This window comes from Maniola jurtina, chromosome 14 (genome assembly GCF_905333055.1).
Source record: "Maniola jurtina chromosome 14, ilManJurt1.1, whole genome shotgun sequence".
Classification (NCBI taxonomy): Eukaryota; Metazoa; Arthropoda; class Insecta; order Lepidoptera; family Nymphalidae; genus Maniola; species Maniola jurtina.
This window is the reverse complement of record NC_060042.1, coordinates 12,348,178-12,372,902: the sequence shown is the minus strand read 5'-3', so window position 1 is coordinate 12,372,902 and position 24,725 is coordinate 12,348,178. Positions and strand designations below refer to the sequence as shown.

General features: G+C 38.2%; 2 protein-coding genes across 4 annotated transcripts in view; one reads left to right on the top strand and one right to left on the bottom strand.

Moving 5' to 3' along the window:
- Window positions 1–24,725, bottom strand: part of LOC123871834 (protein tweety) — a 97,653-nt gene that overhangs the window by 60,843 nt on the left and 12,085 nt on the right. Inside the window, exon 1 of one of the 3 annotated variants that reach the window (XM_045915828.1) lies at window positions 10,478–10,645. The exons of the other annotated variants lie outside the window; for them this stretch is intronic. The gene's annotated coding sequence lies outside the window, so the exon portion shown is untranslated. Of the gene's footprint in view, window positions 1–10,477; window positions 10,646–24,725 lie in introns of those variants that run through there. 3 annotated transcript variants of the gene reach the window in all.
- Window positions 12,129–12,626, top strand: LOC123872087 (protein GVQW3-like). The gene has a single exon (XM_045916217.1). The coding sequence runs from the start codon at window positions 12,129–12,131 to the stop codon at window positions 12,624–12,626; it is 498 nt and encodes a 165-aa protein (XP_045772173.1).

Here is a 24,725-nt window from a genome sequence, read left to right as displayed (position 1 = left end):
TACGCCGATTTGAATGCGGTTTTTTATTCGAAAGCCTATTTAATCGAGATGGTTCTGAGCTATATGTTAGTATGTTTAATAAAATATGACCGCCCGGTTTTTTTCTTTCGGTAATTAAAAAAAAAATATTTAGGTACACTTGTATGCTCTGTGGTTATTTATAGTGGGATACACCATCTGGACTCTGGATTTTATATAATACTTGTCCCACATTTCCCATAACTATAAAAGCTGTCACAAAAGCCAACAAAATTAAAAACTTGTTTCTTTATCGGCGCACCACAGATTTACACGGCGCGGGTCGGCAATAAAACCACCAATCCCGGCCCGAAGGTTTATTGGCCACGCGACATATATTTTTAAAATACCTGTTGGAAACCTTGACTTTCAACTAACCCAGCATGAACGTGATTTATGATGAGATCATCTTCTCTCTAATGACCCTCTTATCTTTATAGTTCTCGTTTAGACAATGATTTTATAGTGACTTTAACGACTTTACTGGCGCTGCGGTGAACGCTGTGGTCTTATAAAACAGAGGTCCATGGTTCGATTCCCGTCAAGGGCGATTTGGGAGTTTATAATTTGTTATTTGTCTCCGGTCTGGTCTCAGCTTCAGCTGGTGGCTTCAGCTGTGGCTAGTCACTACTCTACCGGCAAAGCCGTGCCGCTAAGCGATTTAGCATTCCGGGACACTACCAGCGTATGATAACTGGTAAATGAAATGCCGCTACATAATTGTATGGGTAAATGGTAACTCGGCCAGGCAGAGTTCGGCCTTAATCGGTTGAACTTTTACATTTTATCGGCAGTTAGAAATAGCATAGCTTAGCAAACTAACAAGAACTCAGAAGATATAGGAAACAAAAAATTAACCGCCTAAGTTTCTTGCCGGCTGAATAATCTTCATTCCGAAGTCCGAAACGGGGGTGGTATTCGCAGACGAAGCAAGAGACACTTGTTATCCTACATGTATTTTGGATTTTGAAAATTTTATTGAGATAGAAGCCATAAGAACTAATCAATCGTTATAATATGATTACTGATTGATCCTTTCAAACCATATCTACAAGAATGAATGAGTCCAAGGTACTACTTAATTTGAGTTATATTTTTATTGGAAAACTTTCAATAACCTGTCTCATAACTCACTGCATTTCCCATCATTACTTCAACCTCATACAATAAACTCTACTGCGAACTACTCAGTTATTTATAGTAACTAATAACCTGCTAAGAAATGAAGTTCTATTTGAAGAACTTGTATATGATTGAACATTTCGTTAAATAATTTTTAGGTACGACATTCAAGGATCCTGAAATATAAATATCAAGGGGTTGTCGGGGGCATTTTTTTTAAATAGTAGGAAACACTAAAGTAAATAAGTAGATAATCTTTTGTCCCGTTCAAAAAATACTTATTTAGAACGAGGCAATCGCGTGGTAGAGTTCGCGACAGGTTCACATGGCAATTGGGGTATGAGGCGGGGGGACATCCCACGCACCCGCATGTCACCCGTGCTATCCCGCATATCCATGTCATACCTATCGCGAACTATAGGTACTGGACCTTGTGATTCATTAAAATAGCATCAACTTTTTTATGAAGAAATGAAGAAATATAGAGCTCGATGAAGAAAGGAAGAAATGTAGATTCTCGTGGGGCAAAGGAAGTTTGATATACGAAGTGATCTAACGTGTGGCCATTTCATACAGACTGTTTAGTCTGGTATGAAATGGTCCATAAAATCCATTTGATACCACAGGATAAACAGCGATATTATAACAAACTTAAAAGCATATCAAAGCTTCATGTCTGTACTATCACATACGCCGCGTCTTCTATTTTTAATTGAAGCTGTAAAAATGGATCATAATATCAGACAAATCACACACATTTCCTCGTTTCATTGGCATGGAAAATGCAAGACATTTCGCAACAATGATATCTATATATGCATACTTAGTATAGAAGTAGGTAATAGTAAATGTAATAGTATGTATAGGATATGACTTCCAACAAATAAACAAACATGTGGTTACGGCTGGAGTCATCAACATTAACAAACTGGGTCTTTAACAAATCCAAACATAAGCTCTACAAAGCTTTTACAGCACAAACAACACGCTGATTACACAAGCAACACATAATTTCCCCTAATAGAGTAATCAATAACTCCTAAGTAATGCTGACACAACATCGTGTCTCAACTCTCAATGATGAATGACGTTTAGGTATATAGGTTGCCGCTTGCGAAGATATTTGAAACAAGACGTGTCTCTGATGTTTCATGTTCTGGCAAACCGAAAATAAATTGATCCTAAAAAATTATTTACACAGCAATCTTCTTCAACCAAAGAATAACTTAAGTATAGAAGCGACACGTAAGGGTAAATGTCACTGTTCACACTTAGATGTAATATATTATATTACATCTAAGTGTGAACAGTGACGTTTAAAAGTAGGGTGAGCGATATTTATATATTATACTAGGGGATGCCCGCGGCTTTGCCCGCGTGGATTTCGGTTTTTTTTTAATCCCGTAGGAACTCTTTGATTTTCCGGGATAAAAAGTAGCCTATGTCCTTCCCTAGGATGTATACCAAGTCTGTACCAAATTTCATTAAAATCGGTTCAGCGGTTGGGCCGTGAAAACGTAGCAGACAGACAGACAGACACACTTTCGCATTATAATATTAGTATGGATTATATTTCCGTAGTTTGAAATCAACTTTACACCTTGTGGTACTATGTAAAGCGTTGTCCTTATCCTGATCCTTATGATTAAATATGTTCTCTTAGAAGAAATCCGTGGTAGATTAAACTTTTCATTTACACTTATTGTCTATGGAAAATTACTGTAGATAACTGATTAAGTCATATAGAAATTACAATATATTAAAAATCATTAATACACAATACACATTATTTTTAGAAAAGTATTGTTTCCACTAAGGAATGAACTATAACTACAGTTTAAACTAAAGTGTTATCAACGTCAATGTAATTAACCGACTTCCAAAAAAGGAGGAGGTTCTCAATTCGTCGGGATCTTTTTTTTTTTTTTTTTTTTTTTATTTTTTATGTATGTTCCCCGATTACTCAAAGACCCCTGGACCGATTTGGAAAATTTTTTTTTTGTTTGAAAGGGTATACTGTGCAGGTGGTCCCATATAAATTTGGTGAAGACCTCATGAATATCTTCGGAGATGGAGAACAGAACTCCTCAATGGATAAGAGCAAATTGCTCGCGATCACTGTAATAGCTTAGTAAACAGTAGGGTTTTAACTGGGCATAGCATATTATAGTACAGTGGGGCCACTAAAAATTGTGAAATAAAAAATTTTCAAAAGAAAAATAAAACAGACTTCAAAAACCAAAAACACTAAAAAGTAGAAAATAATTTTTGTTTAGCTACACATGTAATGTACCTAGGTATGAAGTCGGGCGAGCTTCACTCTTGGATTTCTAATTTTGTTTTAATATGCTCGCTCGACTTCATACCTAGGTACATTACATGTGTAGCTAAACAAAAATTATTTTCTACTTTTTAGTGTTTTTGGTTTTTGAAGTCGGTTTTATTTTTCTTTTGAAAAATTTTTTTCATTCAGAAAATAATAGACTAGAAGTTTAGAATAGAATTCTTAATTAATTAAAAAGTTAAGATTAAGAACATTAAACTCCGTAACACTGGGGTACTGTTATTAAAGCCACCCGGAAGTAAGTTCACGGGACATGGATGTTCAATTTAAAGTTCACTTAGTTACTTATACAGGCACTAACTACTGTGTTGGATCGCAAGATAAACTTCTAACAACTAGACAACTAGAAGTATTATTAACGGTTACAGCCGGTTCCCATTTGTCGTCTGTCGGACCCGGATTTTAATCGGATGTTCTAGCGGCCGAACATTTTATATGAAGCTATTCACACTTGTCTGAAACCGATTTTGTGTCAAAATGTTCTGTCACTGGAACATCCGATTTCAATCCGGACCCGACGGCAAGTGGGAACGGGCTGTTAGGACTTAGTACACCGAAAATTTATTAGTATATTAAAAGTTAGAGAAGAAATATATTAGCTAGATGTACGTAAAAAATCTAAGAATTTGAATTGAAATTACTTTAAATAGTTTACTTAATTTTAGTGAGTTTCATTAATAATTTGTGGGAGACCTTCTAAGTGTAAATGCCTATGTCCAAAGATATTCAACTCAGTATACAGTTCATGTAAGGTTATTAATGTGTTCCATAATATCTTAAAAGATGTCTCAATTGCATACCTCAAAGAAATTAAACCAAATAAGATTAGAGAAGCACAGCTGTATGCAATGGTTTTTGATCAGGCGTTATAAGGTAATCTAAATCTATAACGTTTTAAAAAATTCTAAAATAAATAACAATGCATAGGTGTTTTATATTATACCAACTGGTCTGGCCTCAATGTTTAACAAACTAGACCATACAGTTGCCCCTAGCAGAATTGAGTTTTATACAAGTGTAAATTAAAAATTTATAACACCCCCGACAAGTGAAGTTACAGTAACTAGAAAAGACCTGATAACTTTCAAACGGCTGAACCGATTTTCTTGGACTATTCCGCGCCTACGATCCAAAGTATCAGAGTTTTCCAAAACATCATTTTCAAATAAATAATTATGTATCAAGGCAACGTCCATCTTGACATTTGTCAATTGACATAATATTATGAACCTAACGGTTATGTAACCTTCTTTTCTACAAGAAAACTAGAAAAGAGCTGATAACTCTTAAACGGCTGCACCAATTTTTTTGGATTATAGCTAAGAACACTCTCGATCAAGCCACCTTTCAAACAAAAATAACTAAATTAAAATCGGTTCATTCGTTTAGGCGCTACGATGCCACAGACAGATACACAGATACACAGATACACAGACACACAGATACACAGACACACAGATACACAGATACACACGTCAAACTTATAACACCCCTCTTTTTGGGTCGGGGGTTAAAAACTACTCCGCACGTCATAAAGTTACTCTAAATAAAACCTAGTTCCAGCATCCAACGCGAAACACGTCTGCAAACTTTGCAACTTCAGTAATATATGCATAGGTAAGTAAAGTAAGGTGGCACATGTGGATACTGGAGTGCCCTATGAATGATTTATATCAATTCGTCTGGATGCGGATTGGAGGTCTGTCCTGAATTTTATCTATTTTTAAAGTAATTTTAAGAATTTAGGGCTATAATGTTGGAAATTCTGAAAGTAAACAGTAAACCAGAAAATTTTAGACCTTGCATTAACGATTAATGCAAAGCCTACACTGTACGTATACAAATCAATGTGGGCTAGTGATTTTAAGCTTATTTCGTGGTTTAACGACATTTTATATTCTAGGTAAATGAGTCGTTATCTACAATATAAAACAATGTGGGCTAGTTATTTCGTAAAGCTCCCAAATATGTAACATCGACCTTATACGACATTCAACCTAAGGACGGTTTATACCATCCTTAGGTTGAATATCGTTTGCACACCATAAAACTACAAGATCCAGTTTCGCTTACAAGAGCAACACATTTTATAAGATAGCCTTAATGATTTTTTTATGAATTGGACATAAATTATTATGCAACCCAGTTTGGTTTTTACTGTCGGACAAAGTTTAATGCTAACCGTAACGTAACTTTATCCGCCTATTATGCAGCCGGACTTAATTGTCAACAATTTACTACTGATTTCAACAACCAAAGAAACTCAATAAGTAAGGTTTGCCGATTTACTTTTTGCTATCAAAAAGTCCGATAACATTGACAATAAAAATGTAGAGCAAACCGTAGCTAATACTTTTCGATTTGAACCAATAAGACCTTGGATTAACAATTAAATGACATGCTTAAGAAATCTTATATTTTTCAAACTGAAATAACTACTTGTAATAAAGTAACAAAAACGCTGAATGTGCAAATACCAATAAATCTGTAGCAGTTATGTTTACACTTAAAATAAAGTATTGAATTGTTGTAAAGTATTGAATTGTTGTAAATTCATAATAAACCGCGTAAGTATTAGGAAAATAACAAACTCAATAACGAATGATGAATCACAGCTCATTAATCGACACGATAATACTAACAATGAACGTGACACATACCTTCATTGAGTTCATCATAAATACGCATGGCGGTATTGTAAATAACTAATTTGATCAAAACATTGCACAGTAGATAGACAGATAGATAGAAAACTTTATTGCACACAAAACATTAAATAAGCAAGACAAAACAAAGAAACTAAAAACAATTGTATGCAAAATCCAATGCCAATCCATTGCGATTCCAACACTCGTGAGAGCTGAAAAATGGTGTTGCATTAAAGTTATAACCAACAATATTCATTATTTTATTTTTATTTTATTTGTTACTAGCCGATGCCCGCGACTTTGCCCCCGTGGATTTAGGTTTTTCGAAATCCCGTGGGAACTCTTTGATTTTCTGGGATAAAAGTAGCCTATGTGCTAATCCAGGATATTATCTATCTCCATTTCAAATTCCAGCCAAATCCATCTAGTAGTTTTTGCGTGAAAGAGTAACAAACATACACACGCACATGCACACACAAACACACACACACACACACACAAACACACACACACAAACACACAAACTTTCGCCTTTATAATATTAGAGTGACAGAACCACACACAGAATTACACACTTAAATTACAAAAACTAATTAAAATTATATAAATTATAAAAGCAGGATTAAGTTACCGCATCAATGACTAGCTTATTTATTTGGACTAGATCACTTTTTGCCTCCTATTCACCGAAGACTTGGTAAAGTACATCTTATTCCACAAAAACCACAATGAAGCTCAACGCTCGAATGCGCTAAGACTGACGAACTCTGGCATTGGCACGCTTCATCGACGGTAAAGAAACGCGATTGAACGAAAATAAATCTTGCGACAGCTTGCAATTTCGATTTGGATTGAACTAGAAATGAAAATCGGTATTAAAGTTTGGAATAACTTCTTTAAAAGTTCTATTAACTCAATTAATACACATACACACTCGATGTTTACTCATACGATGTTTGGTAGCTTATCAAAAACTGGTCTAACATAATAATTTCAGATCCTAACTGAACTAAACTGAACCAGACAATGTGAAGCATCAATATTTTCAAATTCGCAGATATAATACTCTACTACTACTAATAATAATGCAGAACAATAGTATCTTGTAGCAAGATAATTATTTATTAATCTAACCAATAGATAATAATTAAACCAACAATCGCTACGACCCATCGATGCTACGACCACAGTATCTATACTAATAAATAAAATTGGAGTGTCTGTCTGTAATTTCGAAATAACTACCTCATATTAAGCTCATAGGGTTATTTGAACGATACCTTAACTGAATCACACGTTTTTAAAATTTTTGTCTGTCTGTCTGTCTATCTGTCTGTCTGTCTGTCTGTCTGTTTGAAAAGGCTAATCTTGGGAACGGTTGAACCGATTTTGACGGGATTTTCACAGACAAGTAGAGAATTGACCAGGGAGTAACATAGGCTACTTTTTTAACCGACTTTCAAAAAGGGAGTTGTGTTTTTCTACCTATGTACACCGAAATCTCCGAGATTTCTGAACCGATTTGCGTCATTTCTTTTTTAATCGATAGAGGAATTTTGCGATATTGTTTCATAAAAAAATTGGAGTCCAACTCCTCAATCCTGATGCTGCAGGGGATCTGACCAATCCACGCGGGCGATGCTGCGGGCATCAGCTAGTTATACATAAAAGTTCGATGCTAGGAGAGAAGTAAAATGAAATGAAGTTATTTATTTCATGTAGGATAGCTCATAGCAGATATCACTTACGATATCTCTAAAGTGTACCACAGGTTAGAGCTGGTAATATATCGTGAACATGCCAGAAAAAAGAAAAGAAGAAGATTAAATATAGTTTAAAGAAACAAATCACGAAGATAACAATCAATAAAAGAACATAGACCAATGGTCTACTAAAGAAATAAAGCAAGTGGTAATCAAAGTAAACGCAGTCGTAAAACAAGACATAAATGTAGAGCGATAGCTTTTTAATCCCGCACTTAAGAGCGTCCTAGCCTGCAAAGCAGAAGATAAACCGGAACGAATGAATCACCAGTGCACGGACACGAAGACACGAGTCAATTAATTCAATTCATCCGATTGAAGCAAATCCGTTCCAACCGGGGACGGCCATTGTCGGTCGCTACTTAATATTGAAAGGAAAAAATGGCTCGTCGTTTGACTCGAACCAATAATAAGTGCAACATTATTAAAATGATGGCCAATGAACTGAGAACTGTGGACTTTAAGCATGTTATTAACGATAGCAACTGATATAAAGAAAACTTGCTAGGATTTTTAATTAGCCAAAGTTTTATAAAGCCATATCTTAGAAGCACAAACCTTAACATATCGATTTTTTTCTATAAATAGACTAATTTCAGAGATTTGAAAAAATATGGAAAAACGACATGATTCATAAGCTCATCAAGTTTGAAAAGATGTGCCAAATCTCATTTTTGGACGATGGCTTTGTGTCTGCTCACTTAAAAAGCCTTATTTAAAAAGAAATCCAGTTAATTTTAATATCCATTTAATATTATGAATGGAAAAATATAAAGATGTGAGATGTTAATATAAATAAAAGGTCTTCGCTTTTATATGCCTCTACAAAAATGTATAAAGGGGAAACGAATCACGACCTCGAGTATCTCAAATCTCACAGAATTTTAATTGAGTGAACAAGAACGCAACATAAAAACATATTTAAATAAAGAATTTATGTCCTTTTGTTATTTTGTTATCGCCAGTGAATATTGTCACAAACAATAATTTATTAGCATATTAATTCCCCTCAATGGATGTATCATTGCGACCTTCATGCGTCAACCATTGGAGTACGTCCCATAGATATCTTGCCTATGAGGTCATTATGAATTGGAACAATTAATTGTAAATCATTACCACTTTGATTTGCTGAAGTATCTTACGCAACTTTGTAGTTCAATTTGCAATTCCTGCGTATGGGTATATCCTCAATAGAAAACAATTCGTATTAATATTATAAATACTGATATGTGTCTGTGTGTATGTCTGTTTTACCTTTGGACGACTCATCCGTTAAACCCGCAGAGGGGCATGAATTAATTTTTATCGCAGAAAATTAAAGAGACCCTATAGAATTTTTGAAAAAACCTTAAGCTCCGGCAAAGAAGTCTCGAGTATCATCTAGTAATTTAGGTAAGTATACTTATAATTTAAGTTGCAATGAACTCTATTTCATACTAATTCTAATTCATAATAATAATAATTATAGTTGCCTCAAAAAACCAACATGATCATCTAAATTGTCCATTCATAGATTTTTATATGAGAATCGCTTGGAGAATCGTAGATCTTATTGTACATTGAGCTAATCTTTATCCTTCTTTGAAACATATATTTGCCGTCAAATTATATTGGACGGATAAATTTTTTTTCCTCCTCTTCTATCCCTACGCTCCTTCATAGTTCGATTTTATCGACACAGTAGGTAGGAGTGATCAAACACGTTACACGAACAAATACGGGAAGTTTATTCAAATCCAAATATGTACGATAAAGTAAATAACCCTCATTTCGAATTCCTAATCCATAGACGTTTGACCAAAACTTCCTCCGATCGTCCACACGTGTGTTCATATTTGGGATGATCAAATAAGGGAATGCCGCGATTCAATGCACTCCGCGTCCGGTCGGGATAATTTAGACCCATGTATTGTCTATGATTCTCTTGTGTATGTCTGCGCTGTATTTCCTGCACACTTATATGGCGTGAAGACTGACGTGAATGGGTGTTAGGATTATTACTGGCAATCATGTACTTGTTTATAACTAGTTTATTTTCGTGACTTCGCGTGGACTACACAAATTTCAAACCCCTATTTTACCCCTTTACGGGTCGAATAGCCCGATTAGTCCAATAGTTTCAGATGTGCGTTGATAGATCTGTTAGTGAGTCACTTCAGATATACCATTGATATGAAGGGTTAATATAACACAATTTTTTTTTACTGCTTATCAAAATTAAGAAATCAGATATTTCACCATACTAAGCATTCATGTAGAAGAATTCCTATGACCTAACACGGTGTTGTTATAAAAACCGCTTATCTGGCGTAATATCGTGTAATGTCCCACTTAATTCTGTTGGAACTCGGTTAGCTCGCTCTTTGCTTAGCAAATTGCTATTCGCTGTTATCCGCACTATCACCGCCACAGGTATTACTTCCATTTAAAATATTTTAGCAAACTCTTTTTGATTTAAATCTGCGAGTCCATTGAATAAGTGGAAACATAATTTCAAAGAAAAACGAAGATATTATAAAACAGTTAAAGAAATGTATCTAAAGATTGACGATAAAATCCAAAAGTCGTCAAATACTCACGTAAAATATTCAGCAAAACGGAAGAAACAAAACATTCACGCAAGTTGTTATTACTATAACACTGTAGACCAGTTTTAGGCAGGATCCAAGTAGTAATGAAGTCACAAAATGTGATTGACTATTCCAGAAAATACCTACAGGATATGAAGCAACGGAACTCATAAATATATAATACTCAAAGTTGATATCCAACTTCCTGAAGCCATGAACAAAATATATTATGATAAAAATGGCAAAACCCTATTGAATTAAAAGCGGATTTTGATAACAATATTTTTCTATATATTTAAAAATTAAAAATATGTAAGTGATTTTAACTATCACATCTAGGAACGTATATATATAGAAAATTATCTGGAGGACGTTGATAAAATTGTTTGTAACATAATTAATACATGAAAAATTAAAATGATATAAGTAGATATATTCTTAATCTAGTGACCCGTCCCGGGTTCGCACGGGTAGCTTATTACAATTTACGTAGGGATCTCTAATTTATTCGAAAACAGAAGTCAATCTCAGTAGTTCCAGAGATTACCCCCGACAAACAAACTTACAAACATTACCACTATAAAATTAGTATACATTTAGTTAAGTAATGTAACAAACATTTCGGTTAACAAACTAAGCACATTAAATAGTTAATTTAGAACGATAAACAAATTAACATACATATTGAAGAAGATATAATTAAAATCCACTAAGACTAAGTGATTGATGACACTGTAATATTACATTATAAGTATTTCCAATCAAACCTTTTTATAACGCCCACAAGGACCGGTTAAAATTATACTCATAAAAACATCATCATAATTTAATAAGAATCCGGTATATACAATATTAACAGCTGTAGTTTCGTATAATATATCGTATAATCATATAATATACTCATCCGACTCAATACCATACTATGTCAGAGACAACATTTGATGCAATAGGAATTCAATTAATCGTACTTACTCAACTGATTTAATTTATAATCACGTAACAATAATAGTCAATATAGATAACTGACTCATATCTAAAATGGAAATAATAGTAGACCCATTTAACTCGTGGACGAACACGATATATTGCAATTAGGCTATCCATTGCATGCGATTGCAAAAACCGATAAATAATGACCATTGATGATATCTGTAGCCTTTGGATATACCTAATATTATGTAGATGACCTATATTAGTGAAGCTCTGTGTAATTACAAAACTAATTCAATAGAACTGGCATAGTTGGAACGTGAGTTGGAACATATTATTTTTTCTACTTTCATATACAGTATATTCACATGAAGAATTAATTAAGTGGAAAACTAAAACCCGACTGCGATCGTCTTAAACGCTGAAATATAGAGTAAAATTGTTTTTCTGTCGCTTGGTATATTTTAATGTTGTTGTACATTTATATTCACGAGCTCAGAATTTTAAAGAAAAGAAAATTAATACAATATGGTCCTTATCGATGTCGCACAATGTATGTAGTCATGCACCTACGAGGGGTGGCTGAAAAGTTCTGAGCCTAAGGCACTTGCATTCGTGCTAATTACTCATCCGGCGGGTCACTAGTTGAGCGACATCTACCCACTATATAAGAAAAGTTTCATGTCATTAGCTTCATTAAGCTTTGAGTAATTGAACCGTGAACATCAACATGTCTGAGTCATCGCTGCAGTTAACGAAATTGGAACATCGCGCCGTCATAAAATTCCTCGTAAAAAAGGGGAAAACAGCAAAAGAAATTTTTGAAGAAATGTCTAGTGTATACGGAGAATCTGGACCGTCGTCAGCCACGGTTAAACGATGGACACGCCTATTCCAACAAGGCCGAGAGACTCTGGAAGACGACCCCCGCTCGGGCCGGCCGAACACCGCAGTCACTGATGAAAACATCGAAAAAGTAAAAAAAATTGTACTGGACGATCGGCGAGTAAAATTGTGGCAGATAGCAGAAGAGCTGAGCATCAGTAAGGAACGAGTTGGAGACATTATGCATAATCATTTGCATATGAATAAAGTCAGTGCGCGTTGGGTGCCTAAAATGCTCACGCCACTGGACAAGCAGCGACGAGTTGAAACTTCCGAAGAATTTATAGACCTGTGCAAGGACAATTTGGAGGAAATTTGCACTCGTATTGTCACCGTTGATTAAACGTGGATCCGACAATACGACCCGGAGTCGAAACAAGAGTCAATGCAATGGATAGAGAAGGGGGAAAAGCCGCCGAAGAAGTTCAAGGTGGAAAAATCGGCTTCCAAACTCATGGCCACCATTTTTTGGGATTGCGAAGGAGTTTTACTCATAGATTACCTCCAAAAAAAAACTACGATGAATGCAGAGTATTATGCAGGGCTTTTGAAAAAAGTTCGCGAAGCCATTGTTGAAAAAAGAAGAGGCAAAATCAGCAAAGGAATTTTGTTTCTGCAAGACAATGCGCCGGTTCACACAGCGCGCATTGCGAGGCAAGCCTTGCGAGAAACTGGATTCGATGAAGTGAACCACCCTCCCTATAATCCAGATCTGGCCCCTAGCGACTATTTTCTATTTAAAAATTTGAAAAAGGACCTTTGGGGACGAAGATTTGGAGATGATGAAGAGATGAAGGCGGCCGTAAATGAACATTTTCAAGCTAAAGACGCGGCTTATTTTTTTTCAGGGATACAAGCCCTCTATAAAAGATGTCAAAAGTGCATTGAAGTCCATGGGGACTATATTGAAAAATAAATTTTATTTAGATTTTTATCTAGACTTTTAATGCCCTAGGCTCAGAACTTTTCAGCCACCCCTCGTACATATTCCTTATTGCACGCCACAAAAACATAAAAAAAGTAGGAAAGAAAACTTAAATATGTGTTAGTATGCGCAAAATTAAGCATCAATTAAGAACTATCTACCTTTATCTATCTTTTTGCTAGCGCCATAGCCCATAGCTACTGCTAACGATTTATGTAAATAAATGCAACAATCAATAACAATCGCCATTTTTGCTGTTTCTATTATTTAATTTTTTGTCGTTTCCGATATTTTATTTTTTGTTGTACCTATCCGTTATTTTATTTTTTGTAAAAAAAAATGATTTGAATGAGATTTATAAATACATGAGAGAGATAATAATAATCACAATAATTTTGCTAAAGTAAATAAGCTTAATTAAAGCGATGATTTACTTAGCAAGTAAACTACAACACTTGTAACCACGTTATCAGTTCTCCGGACGAGACGCCCACTCCAAACTGATAACAGCGTGTGGACGATTTGCAAGTGCATCAATGTACTTCAATATTTATTCACGGGAACTATCGTTATCATAGCACTGTTACATGTCTGATGTCATTCTTGTTATCTATTGCGTGGTGGAACCTGTAAACAGATGCACTTCACTGGACCTCTTGTACTAAACCCATCAAGTTTAATTTATTCTATTTTGATAAAAGTTTTTATGAAAGTTGAGAATCGCTAAATCCCTTCGAAAACTCTCTCTCTCTTCGTTACGTGATTGAAGGACAAACCAACCAACAAACAAACAAACAAACAAACACACATTCGCATTTTTAATATCGGTCGGGAGTTAGAAACACAATCGCGAGCTATCAGCGTGATATGACATCTCCATACAAAACTCAGCGGCGCGCGACCAAATAAAGCGATCGTCCAATTTTTATGGGGATCTCATGCCCCATCCCCAAGCAGGCATCCCCATGACCCCAAGAAAGAATCCCCATGCCAGGCAATTGACTTTATTTGTCCCTTGACAGGTTGGAAGTACAGAAAGTGATCTTCCATTTAGGCATAGATACTCGTAAGTCCCAGTAGATCAGTTTATAGCCAATTCGTCACGCTATGATGACATCATTCCTTAATTTAAAAGTAATTTATGGATCGAAGAAATGATGACTGATGTAGACTTTGTTACCGTTACGAATTTAAATCATTCAACAAATCTAGTAGTGCTGGCAATCGCAAAATTGCATTACGACCAATTTACTGGCATCTGGTAATTGCTAAAACAATTAAGGTTAGTTTACTGAGCTTTATAGTGGCAAAATGAAATCTTCAAGCAAATTACAAAAATGTAAGATCCAGACTCAGATGATATGGATCCAGATAATGGAATTGAAGTCGTAAACTAAATTCACGAATGTGGAAGTGTTGCGAAGCGTCAATCAAAAACTTTATTTCCGACCGGACTAGGGCGATGAAGGCGAAACCACTTCCCTTAACTTGTTACCATTATCTGCAATGTACAAAAGAGACCAACATGTAGAGAGAATTAAAGAACCAAATATGTATTGATCTGTACTTATTTAACTGCCCCACCGTAATTTCGTAAGAGGCTGACATAATGTCTGTAACATGCCCGACTGAAATGTGTCGATTAAAACTGGAATACTCGATAACGTAACACACCTGTACTCCGTAATGTCGCGATCAATATCGCCGTTAATATCGACTCACGATGTGGGGTTCTTGACCCAGTTGCACCTGTTTGAGATGAATGGAATGATCCAGAAATTAGAACGCACACCACTTCGAATGTTAAATTCAGATGTCGAATACCTCTACACGACACCTCACACCGCTCCAACTCAATACGATCATACGTGATCATACATTACAGCTTTTTGGATATACTTAATAATATGCCCACTATTACACTGTCGACTATTCCTGGTACAAATATAAATAAAATAATAAATAAATATGTTCTTGATTACTTTAAAACAGTACTCATATAATTTGAGGAATTTAGACAGACTGTGAATGCGAGTTCTCATTTATTTACACTCCATCGGTTCTCATATAGGTTTCTACCAAGTAGACGCTTAGCTGTAACCTCATCTGATGGTTAATGACGTTGCATCTGAGATAGAAGCGAAATTACTGAAAGGCAGTTTACCGTCTAAATCCGATTACAGTTTATGAAGGTTTACTGAGGTCTTGGAATGATCTATTTTTCAGTTAAAAATTGAATTCAATTCTCAATAATAAGCAGGCTTCAAGGTTGCAAAACTATATAATTAACGGTTCCCGAATGCTCTCGAAAATGTTCTAATCTAGCCGATAAGGATGGTCTATTTTTCAGTTGAAAATTGAATTCAATTTCCCAATAATAATCATGCTCTTTTGCTTACACGGAATCTTTGTGAAGAATCCTGTATTTATCTTGACTGAATTCTTGCATGTATGTCGCATTGGAGCAAAGTTTTTCTTAGAAAGAAGGGAACTCAAGAAGGCTCAAACTTAGCACTAACATACCTACCCTAAAATATAAAGCAAATCGCGGCGAAATACCTAAAGTATGTTTCGCAAGAATGCTCTACAATTTTTCTACTTAATATATATTACTAGCTGATGCCCGCAGCTTCGCCCGCGTGGATTTAGGTTTTTAGAAATCCCGTGGGAACTCTTTGATTTTCCGGGATAAAAAGTAGCCTATGTGCTAATCCAGGATATTATCTATCTCCATTCCAAATTTCAGCCAAATCCGTCCAGTAGTTTTTGCGTGAAGGAGTAACAAACAAACACACACACACACACACACACACACACACACACACACATACAAACTTTCGCCTTTATAATATTAGTGTGATTATGTTCACAGACGTCCGGCCTTAGAGGTGTTGTCTCATTGTAAGTGCGTCCGGATAAAAATTAACATGTCCGACAAAGCATTCCCGACCTATTTTAGATCACGTCCGCAAGTCGACGACGTCTGAATTTTTAAAAAGCCTTTTGAGTGTTTTAAGACATGCTATGCACGTTTTACCCTGCCACCGGAGCATTTTCAAGCCTCTATAGTTTACTACTAAAATAACTATATATAAAATTCAAAAAAAAAAAAACCTTGTAGAGTCTTTGGGTCCACCAAAATTTTCTTGTCCTGATGATGGAGTGAAACCTATCAATTTGAAATACTCAACTATTTTAGGTATCTATTATATGTACTTGATTTGTGTACCTATGGTTTTGCGATTGTATCATCAATCATAATAATCAACCTGCGGTGCTACATTTTGGAGTTCCTGGTGTTCTCCAGTTTTTAGGGTTCCGTACCTCAAAAGGAAAAAGGAACCCTTACAGGTTCACTTCATTGTCTGTCTGTCTGTCTGTCTGTCCGTCTGTCGTGTCTATCAAGAAAACCTATAGAATCATTACAAATCAACTCTACAAGTCAGTCTTCGGTTCGAGTTACAAAAACTCGATACAATTTACACCAAAACGTTACGTTACGAGTCAATTTCCAGCTTAAGGTATCTACAAAATACACACAATTTAAATTAATGCTTTAAATATTTTATAGTCAGATTTAGAAATCAATGAATGCTCGTTGCACTGCAATAGGTCAAGGTGTCGATTGCGTCGATGCATAAGGCCAAATAAGTAAATGAATGCAATTGTCCGTCTGTCTGTCACAGTAAGACAGAACCTAGTTATCTGCGTAAGGAAATTCCCTTTTTGGAGCAAGCCATCTTGGACGTAAAAGTGCAGACTGCCATAGGTCACAGATGAACATTTCCAACCCTGACACAATAGATAGATCTGAAGGTAAATAAGTTGGTACTACCAACACAACTTCACACACCTTTGAGAACATTATGGGGAACTTTCAGGCATGCAGGTATCTTCACGATGTTTTCCCTGGCCGAAGTCTATCATTAGTCTATAACCGCTTGACATGCTTTGATATCACAAGTGTAAATTAAAAATTTATAACACCCCCGACGATCCAAAGTATTTGAGTTTTCCAAAACATCATTTTCAAATAAATAATTATGTATTTAGGCAACGTCCATCTTGACAGCTTGACATTTGTCTATTGACATAATATTATGAACTTAACGGTTATCTAACCTTCTTTTCTACAAGAAAACTAGAAAAGAGCTGATAACTCTTAAACGGCTGGACCAATTTTTTTAGATTATAGCTAAGAACACTCTCGATCAAGCCACCTTTCAAACAAAGAAAACTAAATTAAAATCGGTTCATTCGTTTAGGCGCTACGATGCCACAGACAGATACACAGATACACAGATACACAGACACACAGATACACAGATACACACGTCAAACTTATAACACCCCTCTTTTTGGGTCGGGGGTTAAAAATTGTGAACATGCACTAAATACAGCTTTCAGTTCTAGCTAGAATAATAGAGCTTAGACATTCTGGGTGACGATGACGTATTAATACTAGGCTTGTATAGTTTCAGCTAGACTCTACGAACAACACAAGCTATACAGTAGGTGTACAGCGGCACTCAGAAGAACTGTATAATTCATACGAGAGCTTAGAAGTGCCCACGGAAATATTCAAAATGAACTTTGAATGAGGTTAACTGAATTTACCAGTCCCATCTCCCATCATACAAAAAATTCTGTCAATTTCATAAAGCCAACTATATAAGGTAATTTCTTATCCCAATACTATTGTGATACTTAATGAGGTTCCAACATAGTGTTTTCCGATTTCAGTTCCGATCCATGATGTTGAGCTCAAGAATTTAGAGCAGGCTTCTAGGTTGCAAAACTTTATAATTGACCATTTTCGAATGCTCTCAAAAATTTTCTAACCGACACATAAGGAATTTGTCAGTCCATTCAACCGAAACAATTCGTATATCCCACCAACCAAAAAATTTTGTTATTACTGTAAGGCCAACTGCATAAGGTAATTTTTGATCCCTTGCATGTAGATGTAGTATATCGTATGGTATGGAGTACCTAATGAGGTTTGAACATAGTGCTTTCCGATTTCAGTTCCGACCCTTATTAAGCTTACTAATTTAGAGCAGGCTTCTAGGTTGCAAAACTATATAATTTACCATTTCCGTATGCTCTCGAAAATCTTCGATTCGTCTTACATCAATAATTCGAACCGAACCAATATGGAATTTGGCAGTACCTCCAACCAAAACATTTTGTGTATCACATCAACCAAAAAATTTTGTTATTTCTATAAGGACAACTGAAAAAGGTAAATTCTAACCCAAAACTTATCGAATGGCGTACCTAATGAGGTTCGAATGCAGTACTTCCTGATTTCAGTTCCGATACCCTATACTGTTGAACTCACGAATTTAGAGCAGGCTTCTAGGTTGCAAAACTATATAATTTACCATTCCCAAATGCTCTCGAAAATGTTTTAACCGAACCGATAAGCAATTTGTCAGTCCCATCAACCGAAACATTTCATGTAAAGCATTTGTAAGGCGGTTTGTTTAAAGCTATGACTCGTAAGCAGTCGTCGGTACAAATTGAGAGAGCTCTTATTTGAGGGGAAGTTGATTGGATTTTCAACCCTCCCGAAAACACCGTATCGCGTGTTGGTAAATTGAGAGAACTAAACCAAGTAATGGAATCAATGTAAAGTATTTGGGATCAATACATTTTGATTTTTCCTTGTGCTTTGAAAGAGTGATTGGATTGTATAATATTGCTGGCGAGTATTTGTGATGCATTTTACACATGAGCTTTCTTTGATTTTGCAGTTTCAATTGTCAGTCTGTAGATATCAGTCAATTTTAATAGTTTCACAGTTACCTCAAATGCAATTTTGCGTCCCTAGAAGGCTAGAATAAATAAGATTTAATTAAGTAATTTACTTAAGTTATTAAAGTAAGGGAGGGGTGAAGGGGTGGGGGGTTGACAGTTGTCACAAGTCGTTGAATGACTGAGCTCTCGCGTCACGTCATCACACCCCTCCCGCAGGAACCTACTCAGTTATGCGTTATGCCCTTAAGATAAAATATGTCATACCTGTAATAGGTATTCATAAAATAACCTTAGTTTGGAAATATATACAGCAGGGTTATTCAAAGATACATAATAATCACGATCCCAGAGTCATCGCGTGGTCATTAGCGCGGATGGTAGCAAAAGAACCAATTGAAAGCGCACCCTGCGGCGAGCTCGAGTCTGCAGCGGCGGAGTGCTTGAGCAAAATACAGTTTATTTCAGTCTACCCACTTTGCAAGTGACCTCATTTTTAGAAATCGTTCTTCTCATTTTCATTCTACAATAGCAGATAAAGCTTCAGTAAATCACTACCTATATTATAAGAGCGAAATTTTTTTGTCCTTCAATGAGGAGCATCCAATCCATCGCAAAGGAGCAACGGATCGACGTGATTTTTGCTTTATAGTTAAAGACCTGGAGAGAGCCTATTCCAATTTTTATCTCAGAAAATGAAATTGTTTCCACGGAATTTAAAAAAAAACTAAATCTACTCGAAGTCGTGGATGCATGTAATATCGTTAGATTTCTTACGTCACCCAGAGTGTCAATGGCTATAATTTAAAAAAATACAATATGGCGGCTGCATGGCGCCATTAATTGGAAATATGAATCATCAGTCGTATTTTTATTACAAGTCCATCCATGTTGGTGCTTCGTCTGCGATGGCGTTTGCTGACGCGCGTGCTGTGCTTGTTTGGAGTGTTTTTTTTTGTTAAGAGTGGCTGGTTTTTGTGTTAGTGGGTGTTTTTTGGTGGTGGAACTGACTGGGAAGCGCTCTAAAGGGGCGCCGCGCGTGTGTCGGCGGGCGCCGGCGCAGACGGAGTCCATACTTGTATAAATTCAATAACTTGAAAATATCACAAACTTGACATTGGCTAATCAGAGTAAAGCCAGATTTAAAGAAAAAAAAAAACCATGTTGGATGGTCTCAAGTCGCAATTAACCAAGTTGGTTAATCTCATATCCGTTCATTCATCCAATGGATGAATTTTAATTACGACCAAAATGGTTGGTTATTCGAACTTCCAACCCCGATATGAAATTAAAAATAGATAGGTAAGTGCTTCGGCCTTTTTTTTTTTTTTTTTTTTGTTGACGGGGGGGAAATCTTCACAAGATACCCGACCTCTTTGAGGAGAGATCGGGTTATGTGGGATTTGTACCCACTAAAACCCCCTCGATGGCCATCCTCAGCGCATATTAAGAGGCTCCGGGAACTCTTACGAACGTGCGCCGGTGCCTCCCCTGCGCGACGCCCAGTGGGCTCATCCTGAAAAATGCACTCCCCTGGCCTCGTGCACTTTGCATGTAGGCACGACAGCTTGCGCCACAGCAAGCGGTCGTCCTTCCAGGGTCGCCAGCCAGAGCTCCGCTCCAGCCACTAGCGGCCCGGTCCCAGCGCCTGGGACTACTGAGTGGAACGATCAGGGCGTTGATCAGCGCCGCCCTGATGTCTCCGCCTCCGAGAAGGATCCGCTCGCTCGCGGTCCCGCTCAGCGGCCTCCTTCTTGCACATTACTACTTCACAGAAAGGAGACCACTGCCCTCCATGCTTCACTGTCCTCCAGCATTGCCGCTATGACAGCAGGTGGTGACAGGTCTCTCCCAACGTAGCTGGCCAGGATGCACCGCTCAGGTTCCCAGGCAGGGCACTCTTCGAGCGTGTGCTGTGCGGAGTCCCGGACATCCCCACAGTGATGACACCGCGGTGTCGCCTCGCGACCGATCCGACACAGGTACTCGCCGAAACAACCATGTCCGGTAAGTACCTGTGTCAGTCTGAATGTTAAGCTGCCATGTTTTCTCCCCAGCCAGGCTTCGAAGTTTGGTAAAATAGCCCCGACAACGCGTTGACGTGCGTTCCTATCTTCTGCCAAGCGTATACGCCAATTTACTAAGGCTTGTCGGTGCGCTTGCCGTCGCAGGGTACCAGTGTCCGGCCCGTCTGCAGTCCTCTGTAAGACTGCGCGGGTCTGGGTGTACACCCTCGCATCCATGTCCGCCAGTATATCCAGAGGTGGAAAGCGAGCCAGTACAGTAGCCGCCTCAAAAGATATGGTGCGGTATCCACGCGCAACCCTAATAGCCATCTTTCGCTGTACGCTATTAAGTTTCGCTCTGAGACGCTTTACACCAGAAAGCCTATGCGACCATACCGGCGCCCCATAGAGAGCTATCGATCGGACGACCTCAGCGTAAAGCCGGCGAACTCCTTCTTGTGGTCCCCCGAGATTAGGCAGCAGACCATGCATTGCTCCAGCTACTTTCTGAATTTTAGAGACTAAGCGCTCGAAATGTTCCTCAAATCCCCATCGGCCGTCCAACGTAAGACCCAGATATTTGAGGTATTGCCCTACCTGGACATCTACGTCACCCACTCGAATCGATGAGCTGGGTGGTTCCAGTCGCCTAGGAAGCCCATGGAACCATAGTGCCTCTGTTTTATGAGGCGCTATCTTTAGTCCAAGCTCATGGATTTTGGCCACTACGCAGGCCACGCCTACCTCTGCGAGCCTTGATGTCTCCTCGAATGTGTTGCCTTCAGCTAACACCATAGTGTCATCGGCGTAGCAGACTAGGGTGATACCAGAGGGGACAGTGACGCGAAGAACTGCGTCGTAGGCCAGGTTCCACAGAAGTGGTCCTAATACGGAACCCTGTGGAATACCACAGTTTACTTCTCTCCTGTGCATGCGACCATTCCGCCCTGTGTAAGTGATTGATCTGTCGCATAGGTACGCCCCAACTATGTTGCGCAGGTATACGGGAATGTTGTGGTGAGTTAGAGCATTCCTTATAGTAGCCCAAGGAAGTGAGTTGAAGGCATTGACAATATCTAAGCTCACCGCTAATGCCACCCCACCCCTGCTAAGGGCCCGTTCCGAAGAGGCGCGTACGCAAAGAATTGCATCGACTGTTGATCGGCCCTGCCGGAAACCAAACTGACTTTCGGACAAGTCGGGGCCCACATGTGATAGATGATCGCTGAGACGGGCAGCTATAATCCGCTCGAACAGCTTACCTACTTCGTCCAAGAGACATATGGGTCGGTAAGCTGATGGGGACTCCATGGGTCTACCTTCCTTTTTAAGGAGAACTAGCCGCGCTTCCTTCCACCCGGATGGGAATATGCCTGATTGAAGACAACTGTTGAATAGGTGTCTCAACCTGTATTCTAAAACCTCCAGAGCTAACACCCAGGCGCGGCCTGGTATGCCATCTGGCCCAGGTGCGGTATTACAAGTTGCGAGACGCCTAACCGCTCGCTTTAGTTCCTCTTCCGAGACATCTAGTTCATCTGACCAGGCTTCTTGCGGTGCCGCGATGGTGGAGGGGCTGTTTTGGGATCTAGGAAAAAGAACATCGACTATTCGCTCTACCAAATTTGGCTCCAGAGTTTCGGTCAGTGGAGGGACCCATGGTCTGAGTTTTCCCAGTACCATTTTGTATGGGCGTCCCCATGGGTCCCTATCCAGCCCTTCGAGCAGCTCTCTCCAGCTCCGCGCTTTAGCGTTTGCAATTGCGATCTGGAGCAGTTTTGTAGCTTCCCGGTACGTGGAGTAGGCAGTTGCGATTGCTTCAGCTGTAGATCTCCGTCTTCTTCTGGCCCTAGTATATTGGCGTCTGGACCTTAGACATGTTCTGCGCAGTTGTGCAATGTCTTCGGACCACCAATAAACCGCCCGATTTTTGGCCTGCCGACATCTTGGCATCGATGTATTGCATATCCGTGTCATAGTTTCCCGAAACCAGGACGCCTCCTCTTCCGGATCGGATAAGACACCATGAATTCGTTCTGGCCAGGCTTCGACGCAGGCAGCTGCAACTAATAAATCGCGGTCTAGCTTTTTAAGGGCCCAACGTTGCGATTAAGTGCTTCGGCCTACCTACTATGTACTTAGGGGTACTTAGGCACTGCACCCGAAGCCGTAGACTTACTATTTGTATGACGGGTTGCCGCACTAGATCCGAATTTCATTTTTCAAAGCCATAAAACCCTCTTATCCAATACTTAGGCTACTTCGGATCGAAAATTCTCGTAGATGGATCGGATGCAGTGCGTAAAAGCCTAAAGAGCCTTACTATAGTATACAAATAGGTATGTTGTGGGATAATAATTTATGCTGCGACCCATTTAAAAGAGAAAACTTTTTATAGCGCCCTATTTTCCACACCGCAATCTGCAACAGCGACAAGATAATTGTTGCACTTAACATAAACTTACTTATTAAAAAAAATGTTACACCTACTTCAGTAATACTTGAGTAAGTAGATAAGTGATAAATTAATGTGGCTATCTCTAGCAAGTAGGTACACGGTTCCCAATCTCTCAATTAAAAGAACAAGTCTAAATGTATTGCTATCCATTTCCTTTCCACTCTTCTTTTGAAGATAGGTAGGTTTAGATGCCTACCAATGTTATAGCAAGCTAAATCGGAAGCCGGAAAGGCAATCCATATTCTAGCAGTGCGTAAGTATTCGTAAGAAACGAGGAAGCAAATCGCTTCGTATGCCCTAATTCGCACGAGCATTAAAAAACCATTGCGTTGCGCTGAAAATACAAATACGCGTTAAAAAAGCGTTGATGTGTGAACAACTACTTGGGAATACATTTGTTCTGTTTAAACGCTTTTTTAACGGACGTTAAAAAAGCTCTCGTGCGAATGAGGCCTATGACTGCAGACCTTGTAGTAAAAACTTGTAACATTTCACCACGCCCGGTCACCGTAGCCCGGATCCCCCGTTTGGCAATGCGCTTACGACATCTAGGTCATAAATCACCGGCATGGGGGATCGCCTATTATTGGATACATCCAGCTGTGAACTGTTTGTCTTATTAGTTTTATTACCTCGCGGTCAGGGTGCCTGAGATCGTGATGTTCATTTACCTATATCAATGACTTTCTAAGCAAGGACATCGCACTGGCGCTCATAACAAGGGACCAAGTAAGTGTGCTTATACTCGGTGTAAGCACACTTTCTTCATTAGTCGCATGTTGACTGCAAAGCTGTCAAGACGCCTAAATGCGCGATCAAAAAGTGCCAAAATAATACGTTAACGACGCAGAAAAGAGATGGTGTGACTTACCACCGGTAAGTTAATTTTATTTACGTAAGATAACATGCGAAAAAGTGTAAAATATTTAGTAAAACCATTGAAAACACTAGAAATATCTAAAATTATTTACAATGTTCCCATTCCTTTCTCTCACGCACATCGGAAAGAGACAGATGGAAGGGCGCGTCACGAATGTCGGAAAAACAAAACTGTGGAGTAGCTTTTTTTTGTTCAATGTAAAATCTATTGGCCATTATTGTATCACATTTATTTTATTACTAGCTGTGCCCGCGACTTCGTTCGCGTGGAATAGCTCTCAGCGCGCTTTATATAGCCACGGACGCTCAGGCGCGAGGCGTGTATCTGTACGTTAAAAATGTTCGCCGTGATTCTTTAAATTGACATAACTTTTTTATTTATGAACCGATTGACATGAAATAAACACTAAACGT

Coding starts and splice junctions, on each gene's coding strand:
- LOC123872087 (XM_045916217.1), top strand. CDS start 12,129: ATGTCTGAGTCATCGCTGCAGTTAACGAAATTGGAACATCGCGCCGTC.